The 9,124-nt window shown below is 39.0% G+C and overlaps 1 protein-coding gene across 1 annotated transcript; it reads left to right on the top strand.

Annotated features, from left to right (window-relative positions):
• Positions 1 to 716: 716 nt before the first annotated feature.
• Positions 717 to 8,847, top strand: RPS21 (ribosomal protein S21). Its single transcript, XM_058177108.1, has 6 exons — positions 717 to 780; positions 3,882 to 3,975; positions 6,044 to 6,107; positions 6,792 to 6,863; positions 8,104 to 8,159; positions 8,783 to 8,847. The coding sequence occupies exons 2-6, from the start codon at positions 3,926 to 3,928 to the stop codon at positions 8,790 to 8,792; spliced, it is 252 nt and encodes an 83-aa protein (XP_058033091.1). The 5' UTR covers positions 717 to 780; positions 3,882 to 3,925; the 3' UTR covers positions 8,793 to 8,847.
• Positions 8,848 to 9,124: the final 277 nt, after the last annotated feature.

The following is a 9,124-nucleotide window of genomic DNA, read 5'->3' as shown; positions in this document are numbered from 1 at the left end:
CCAACCTGCCCCCAAGCAGACCCTACACCATTTCGGCAGTCCAGTCTCTTCTTGAAAGCGTCCAGTAATGAAGCTCTCACAACTTCTGAAGGAAACTTCTCTTCCATTAGTTGACTTTTGTATCAGAAAATTTCTCCTTATTTCCATGTTGAATCTCTCCTTGTTCAGTTTCCATCCATTATTCCTTGTCTGGCCTTCAGGTGCTTTGGAAAATAGCTTGACCTCCTCATCTCTGTGGCAGCCCCTCAAATATTGGAAGACTGCTATCATGTTTCCCTTGGTCTTTCTCTTCACTAGATTAGCTATGTCCAGCTGAAGTCTTAAATCCAAGCCCAATGTAGGTCTGTGTTTTTTCAACTTTGGCAACTTTTAAGAATGGGTGGACTTCAAAATCCCAGAATTCCCCAGCCAACATAAGGTCATATAAGGCCACATCGCAGGCTCCTTTGCTTGCTTCTTTCTCCAGCTGGGCGCTTCCGAATTCTCCTCAGATCGCACATGGCGCCTAAGAAACGCGCGCTCAGGTTGGACTTTCCCGCCCTTGTAATTAAGGTGTGGGCGTGGCTAACGGCCTCTTCTGCCCCGCCCTCAAAGTAGCACCCCTCCCTTCTGCTTTCTGGGACCCCTACCCGCCGCTTTCGCTCTCGGCGTTCGGATGACGTCATCTCCTGCGCGCCACTCCGCGTGGCCTTCCCCCCCTCCTTTCGGCAGCGAGCTTTCGAGTCGCTCCGGAATGACGCTTTCTTCCTTTTCCGGCCTGGGCTCGCGGCGTGTGAGGAGGTGAGGCGAGGCCTATCCCGGTTCGCGGGGTCGCTTCTTTCTCGCCGCCGGTCGGGCTACGGCGGGAAGGGAGAAATCTTTCTTTTTCCACGGGGTTCCTAGGATTACTGCGGGGCGGGGGAAGGAAGAACGCGCCCGCGACCCTCTTTTTTTCCCCCGTGCTGACTATGCCTGTCCTATTGTTCCCTTTATTATATCAAATTAATATAGCTAATGCATATTCTTTACACACACACATATATATATATATACATATATATATATATATATATATATATATATATATATATATATATATATATATATATATATATATATATATATATATTCTTCATGATATGTTTTTTTTACTTATGACAATGTTTGTGTATACTGTTGTGACAAAATTAAATAAATAAATACAAAGCCAAGCCCCATTGGGAGGGTAGAGCCCAAACCCCCCCCCCCCCGCTAGTGCAGGGCTTCCGAATTAAAGCTTCGTTTGTTACATTTCTATCCTGTTTTTCCCGACTAATGGCTACCTGGCCACCCGCCTGGGTTCCTCTTTAAAGCAGGGGTCTCCAACCTTGGCAACTTGAAGACTTGTGGACTTCAACTCCCAGAAATTTCTCCAAAGAAAAGCAAAGCTGGCTGAGGATTTCTGGGAGTTGAAGTCCGCAAGTCTTCAAGGTGCCAAGGTTGGAGACCCCTGCTTTAGAAAGCAAGCAAAGCTATGCATGCTTGGCTTCTCTCAGGTATCCCCCCCTCCCCCTTCACATTGATTCTACTTTCCTGTATCTTGGATCCGTCCTTTCCTTGGCCTGCATTCAAGGCCATAAAGAACAGATCTTGCCCATTTCTGCCAGATCCAGCCGGATATCTGATCGAGGATGTTAGATATTTCCATCCTTCCAGTCCAAGGCAAATGCAGATTAGTTTTTTTTAAAAAAAGAATGGTAGCTACGCTTAGGGGAAATGTTGGGCCAAATGTTGGGCCATCGTCTGAGATCAGAATAAAGCTGGAAGGGACCTTGGAGATCTTCTAGCCCAACCCCCTGCTCAAGCAGGAGATTCTATACCATTTCAGACAAGTGACTGTCCAGTCTCTTCTTAAAAAACCTCCAGTGATGAAACACCCACAGCTTCTGGAGGCAAGCAGTTCCACTGGTTAATTGTCCTCACTGTTAAGAAGTTTCTCCTCAATTCCAGGTTCTCTCTTTGATTAGTTTCCATCCATTGGTTATTGCCTTGCCTTCAGGTGTTTTGGAAAATAAATTCACCCTCTCCTCTTTGTGGCAGCCTCTCAAATATTGAAATACTGCTATCGTGTCGTCGTCCCCCCACCCACTACTTCTTCTCTTTAGAGTAGCCAAACCCAATTCCTGCAACTGTTCTTCATATGTTTTAGTCTCCAGGCCTTTAATCATCTTGGTTGCTCTTCTTTGCACTTTTTCCAAAGTCAAGTCTATTCCTTCTGCTTCACTTGGTGCTCATGAGAACCTAGAAAATGGGGTTGAACAGTGGGAAAAGGTAGCCAAACTTTTTATCCATTCATGTAACAGAACTGGAGCTTTTGAGAAAACAAAAGAGAGGGAGCAGCGTTTGCAGATTTTTATACTCCGTTTGTGAATTTTATTTCCTAGAAGCAGATTCAGCAGAGCAAATGAATGAAGCCATTCTACAGCCTGTTGCTTTCCTTATATACATATATGCATCTATAATTTCTGTAGTCTTCAGAGTGGCTGGTAGTTGTAGTGGCCAAGGAGAATGAAGAAATGCCTGAATGTATTTCTACTTGCAACTGAAAAGAGAAGGGACTTCCTTTGATGAAAAGAAGGACCAGGGAAGACATGATAGCGCTATTCCAATATCTCAGGGGCCGCCACAAAGACGAGAGAGTCAAGCTATTCTCCAAAGCACCTGAGGGTAGAACAAGAAGCAATGGGTGGAAACCTAATCAAGAAGAGAAGCAATTTAGAACTCAGGAGAAATTTCCTGACAGTTAGAAGAATTAATCAGTGGAATAACTTGCCTCCAGAAGTTGTGAATGCTCCAACACTGGAAGTTTTTAAAAAGAGATTAGATAATCCAGGGATACATCAACTCCCTGACCTCCGGACCTTCCGATGCGAGCTAAAGACATTTTTGTTTCATCGCGCAGGGCTGGCCTAATAGTTTTAATGGGGGGTTTTTAATAGAGTTTTAGTTTTTTAGCCAGATTGAATTACTTTTAAAAAAATGTTTTTAATTTTTGTATTTGTGTTTTACTTGGCTGTAAACCACCCTGAGTCCTTTGGGAGAAGGGTGGTATATAAATCAAAATAATTAATAAATAATAAATAAATAAATAAATAAATAATCATTTTTCTGAAATGATATAGTGTTTCCTGCCTAAGCAAGAGGATGGACTAGAAGACCTCCAAGGTCCCTTCCAACTCCTATTCTATTTAGTAAGAATGGGAGAGACCCTATAGCAGGCCTGTCAAACTGGCAGTCCCTGGGCCGGATGCATCATGTGCAGGCCACGCTCATCCCGGCTCCGCAAAGGCAAAAGTCACAATACATCACGATGCAATTGAGTTTGACACTCGTGCCCTATATTCTGCAGTTCATGTATCTGAAGAGTTATTAAATACAGGGTTATCTTAATGGGGTACTGATGGTCAGTTGGGTACAATCTTCTTCCCAAAAGATGTATAAGCTAATATTAGTGATTCCATTTTTCTATCCTGTAATGTTTTGTGCAAATGGTGCAGCTACAAGTAATCCTTGACTTACAACCAATTGTTTTCAAAGTTACGGCACTGAAAAATGCGATTTATGGCTGTTTTTCACACTCACAAACCTTGCAGTTACGGCACTGAAAAATGCGATTTATGACTGTTTTTCACACTCAAAAACCTTGCAGCATCCCCATGATCATGTGATCAAAATTCAGGCACTTAGCAATTGGGATATATTTATGACAGTTGCATTGTCCTGAGGTCATGTGATCACCTTTTGTAATTATCCAGCCGGCTTCTGACAAGCAGAGTGAAGAAAGATTTGCTTAATGACTCCATGATTTGCTTAATAACTGCAGTGATTTGCTTAATAACTGATCTTAGCAATAATCTTTTTAGAAACCACCTGTTGCACCTGATCTGAGGCAAGTAAAAGAAGCAAAATGCAGAACGACGCTGGGGAATTTGTAGATCTCTACGTGCCTCGTAAATGGTGAGTATATCTGATCATCAGAAATTGTGTGTCTTCCTTGGATGGTTTGGAACGGGTAGTAAACCTTTTTATACCTACCGCCCATTTTTGTATCTCTTTTAGTAGTAAAATTTTCTAACTGCCCTCCGGTTCCACAGTAATGCGCCGTGTATCATCGTCTGCGCATGCCTCTCACGCATCGTGGATTGGGTTGGGGGGGTCGCCAGCTACCAGCTCTGCTTGTCTGTTACAGCTGGGTAGTGTGGGGGGAGATGCGCGAGCTATTCTGGGACGTGGCTCTTTTGTTTGCGGTCGCACTATAGCGCCATTTAGTTTCACTTACGTAACATGAACTTAACTTATGCGCAGGCGATACAAATAGTATATTTTCAGAAATTTAAATTTTCATGGGGAATTTTATGAAAACCTAATGAAAATGCTATGTAAATAATGCTATGAAAAATTTTTTAAAAGTCAATTAAATTAAAAAAAAGGAAAGTTTCAGTATCGGACAAAACCCCTACCGCCCACCATGAAAGCTGGAACGCCCACTAGTGGGCGGTAGGGACCAGGTTGACTATCATTGGTTTGGAAACTGATATGGCTGTATTATTATTTATTTGATCTTAACACGTGATTCCAAATCAACAGGACTCAAGTATTTCATGTTCTCTTCCCCTAGTTTGATTAAAATAGTAAACTGGAATAACAAAACTAACAATCTCGAAAACAGTAGTACAGAAAAATTTCAAAGATTACAGCTCTGTGGAACAGTAAACAGCCAAACACATGGCAGGTTATGGATTCCTAACTTGTATGAATTGCCCATTGGGGGCTTTCTTTAAAAAATCTAAACTTTTATGGCTCACTAAAGCTCAACATGGTAAATATAGTCTGGTAATCTGGTAAAATAATCTTAACCAGGAAAGCCTCTTATGTGTAATATATAACTGGCAGGATATCCATGGATTTATAAGGATTGGAAGGGGTAATTCAAGCCCTGCTTTCTAGCTTCCATCTCAACACATCTGGTGAAAGGAAATCATCACTTTTCTGGATAGTTGTTTCAAACCGCTGTGAGTACCGATAAAGGAGAATATTTGTAACTCAGGGTTGAAATGAGTCTTCGATGCTCTCTGAGCTTGGTGGTGGTGATTGTTTTGCAGATGTTTTGTTAGCCAAACTATATAGTGGCACTGATTATATTACCTATTTTGGGTAACGAAATGTCTGCAAGAAAACAAGTTCAGAGAGCATCGAAGACTTCTCACTGCTATAAGTGTTAGGCAATTTATTCACAAGCTTAGCTCACCATCCTCTCAGTGCCTGGGGAAATTTTCTTAACTTGAGCCAATCTCAATAAAATAAAATTGTGATTATTTTTAAATGGAAGTAAAAGCTTTCAGTATTATGTGGGCACTCTACAAGAGACAATTTCTAACTGAAAACACATTGGGATATGGATTTAGTTTATACCCAAATGAGTGCTGTGCTATAGATGAAAAGCTGTTTTCTTCTCAGGAAAGATCTTTTGCAGAGTGCAATAGCTTTCTGATTCCCGATTTTAACTCAAATTATAATTTAATCTTAATGTGTCTTAAGTGGACATGATGTTTTATTCTGGTGCATTACATGCACACATAGATTTGTTGTGTTATTCAAGTAGATGCTTCTATATGCCTGATTTACATCAGGCAAAATGCTGTATAACGAAGGCTGAAATAATTGTAAAAAAAAGTATAAGTAACCTGGCATCACCTTTTCTGATATATGTTTCATCATAAGACATAAACTACAGCTTGTGAAAAATTATGTTTAATAAAATTTGTTAGAAAAGAGGTTTCTGATTTTTTCTTACAGTAGATTAGTACAGTTGTCTTAGTACAATGTCTTAATAAGAGGGGTTTTTTTTGTTATTGTTGTTTTTGGTATTGTGGTAGGAACTTCTGCTAAAAGAGTGGTAAGTTGGCATGTCAAGAAATGGAATTGATGCTACGTGATGAGAGTTATCTAGAAAGATAACAGAGCATTTTTTCTAGATTAGTGTCTGATTTTAAGTTCTTCTGTTTATTTATTTCTTTCCCTTCAGCTCTGCTAGCAATCGGATAATTGGTGCTAAAGACCATGCTTCCATCCAAATAAATGTTGCAGAAGTAAGTAAAATATCTGTAATTTGAAGTTGAAAGCCATCAGTGTTTCAAATGAAATAAATGGCTAGTTGTAACTTTATAGTCAAAAATATTTTCATTTATTTGGGAGTGATAAATCCAGGTGTATGGGCATTGGGCATTAAGCTGTATTTCCTAATGCAGGCAAACAAAACCAGATCTTGATTATTATGTAACTATAACTGTTAAAAGCTTTCAGAATACAACAGAAACAGCAATGAAAAGAAGAGAGGATGAATATGATTAGAATAAAATGCTGTATAACAAAGGCTGAAATCAACAATTTGTTTCAGGCTTCTTTTAAAGTTTAAAAATTAGTTTAAACTTTTCCTCTTTTTTTGCTTTCATTTCGATGTGCCTTGGAATAGCAGTAATTAAAAATTATTCTTTTATAAATGGGAAATTTTGCCCAGATTTTCACTCAGCGTAAATGCATTTTTTCCTTTAAACCCATTTGCTCGGGATAGGCTTGGGGTTTGCTCAGTTGTCAAACATATATGTTACTTCTCAGTTCTCAGTTGTCAAACATATATGTTAGATATGTAAAACATAAAATGAATAAATATATTATGTGCCTTATACCAATCTGTCAACTTTCAGTTATGATTGTGTAACAATTCAGTTATGATAGTGTAACAATTATTTGAACCCTCTTAATTCCAATGGCAGGTTGACAAAGCCACAGGCAGAGTGAATGGCCAATTCAAAGCATATGCCATTTGTGGAGCAATCCGTCGGATGGTGAGTCTAATTGTTTTTCAATGACTCAGAGTTGCCTATTTCTGAATGGTTTATAAATATAGGATGGGTGGTTTCATTCATTGTATTTATACAGATTTACATCCATTCCAATTTTCCTTGTAACAGCAATTAAAGTGAAGACTTTAGGTCCTGGGAAGGTTGTCTTCTGAATATGGAAATTATTAGAGCAGTAGGTATATTACATTAGAAAGTAAATTGTCAGCATTTCTTTGGTATTACAGAAAGAACGCAGGCAGGAAATTTTGAATACCATACATTAATATACTGCATAATATTAGAGCTAGTTTGGTCTAGTGGTTAATGCATCAGGTTAGTAAGTGGGAGGCTGTGAATTCAAATCTCCAGAAAGCCAGAGACCGTGAGTTTTAAGTTTCGCCCTAACCATGAAAGCCAGTCCCTCTTAGCCCAACCAACTTTGTTTGGGAAAATAGGGATATGTGTTGGATATATTCACTGATTGGTGCAGTGGCCTAGAGGTGGAACTCTTGCCTCACAATCAGGAGGCTGTGAGTTCAATCCTAGGTAGTGGCAGGTATTTCTCTCTCTCTGGGCACAATGAGTAAATATCAGCTGTGAACTCTGCATTGGTGACAGGAAGGGCATCCGGCCCGTAAACACTCACCTCCATTCAGTTGCCCAGACTCCACCATGATGGATTACAGCGTCATTAAAAGACCAAAAAATGTGTTGGACACATTCACTTCCTGGAGTTATTTGTAAAAATACTAAAGGGTGGGACATACATGAATACATATATACATACATAATAAAACAAAATAATATTGGGGTATAAAATGTTCCATCATGGAATGCTGTAACCTCAAACAGACCGCCTTTCCAATTGTTCAAGAAACAGACAAACATTAGAATGGTCTTGTTTCAAGGTCAAGCCACTTCAGGACTCTCCATTTCAGTGTCAATATTTTACTGTGAAATGCTTTGCCTATCTTCACTGTACAAATACTAATACTGTATTCTAATTTTAGACTATTATAAATTCTTTAACTATAGGTTTTCAATCTTGGCCATTTTTTAACCTTAAAAACTTAGCAAATAAGTATGCAATAGTACTTGATTCTTAATGATAGAAACTTGTCCTTTTAGTTGCCAATGAATTTCCTTTGGACAATTTCCCAAATTCACTGAAGCATTTTCAGATTGAAATTCAGGGTATGAATTCAATTTCTTCATCTTACTTAATTACAAAACTCTTTTTCAGGGGGAGTCTGATGACTCAATTCTGCGACTGGCAAAGAATGATGGAATTGTTTCCAAGTAAGCCTGATATTTAAGTTTGGAAACTCTGATAATGCATCTTTCTGTTTTGCTTGATAGCACATCATGAATGTCATTAGGAGATACGTATTCCCAAAATATATGCCTTGGTGAAAATGCTTATTTATTAAGTTTATATAGCTACTCATCTCACAAAAAGTGATTCTTATAAAACACCCATTTATCAGAACTAAGGAGAAATTTCCCGACAGTGAGAACAATCAGTGGAACGACTTGCCTGCAGAAATTGTGGGTGTTCCATCACTGGAGGTTTTCAAGAAGAGATTGGACAATTTGTCTGAAATGGTATAGGGTTACCTGCTTTTGCAGGGGGTTGGACTAGAAGACCTCCAAGGTCCCTTTCAGCTCTTACTGTTCTGTTATCAGAAGGCAGTCTCAACATTTTCCCCTATAATTACCTTTTCCCTATGAAAGTCTCCCCCCCTCTTGTTTTTTAGTGCTTCTGGGCATATTTTCAGATGTAGCATAGAGCTGCAGCCAAACATTTTATTTTAAGATAAAGTCAAAGGGGACAGGTTCCAGGGAAGAATTTCTGTGAGACAGACCATGTCCTTAATTTCTTGGAAAGTTAACCATTCTGTATTTTGTTTTTGTCTTTGCAGGAATTTTTAACTGAAAAAAAAAGTCAGGATGTGGGATTTCCTAGAAAATAAAACATTGGAAAACATTTATTGTGCAGTGTGTCATTTCAAGTCATAATAGGCAGAGTGCTTTACCCATGGCTAATTTTGAAGTTTACGACATTATTGATAGGTGTCATTTAAGACGAGAACATTCCTATGTGTAATTAACTATAAAATAAACTCTTGGTTTCAGTGGCATTGATCCTAGAAAAGTATTTCAAGTTTAAGAAACTGAAACAAGTAATTTGGTGAAGTCTTCATATTAAGATGTGGGTCAATTAAAACATTCATAAGCTTTAGAAATAGATGGGTTAGATTCAT

Source organism: Ahaetulla prasina, chromosome 3 (genome assembly GCF_028640845.1).
Source record: "Ahaetulla prasina isolate Xishuangbanna chromosome 3, ASM2864084v1, whole genome shotgun sequence".
NCBI classification, from domain to species: Eukaryota; Metazoa; Chordata; class Lepidosauria; order Squamata; family Colubridae; genus Ahaetulla; species Ahaetulla prasina.
The sequence above is the reverse complement of the archived record's forward strand: the minus strand, read 5'-3'. Positions and strand labels throughout refer to the sequence as shown.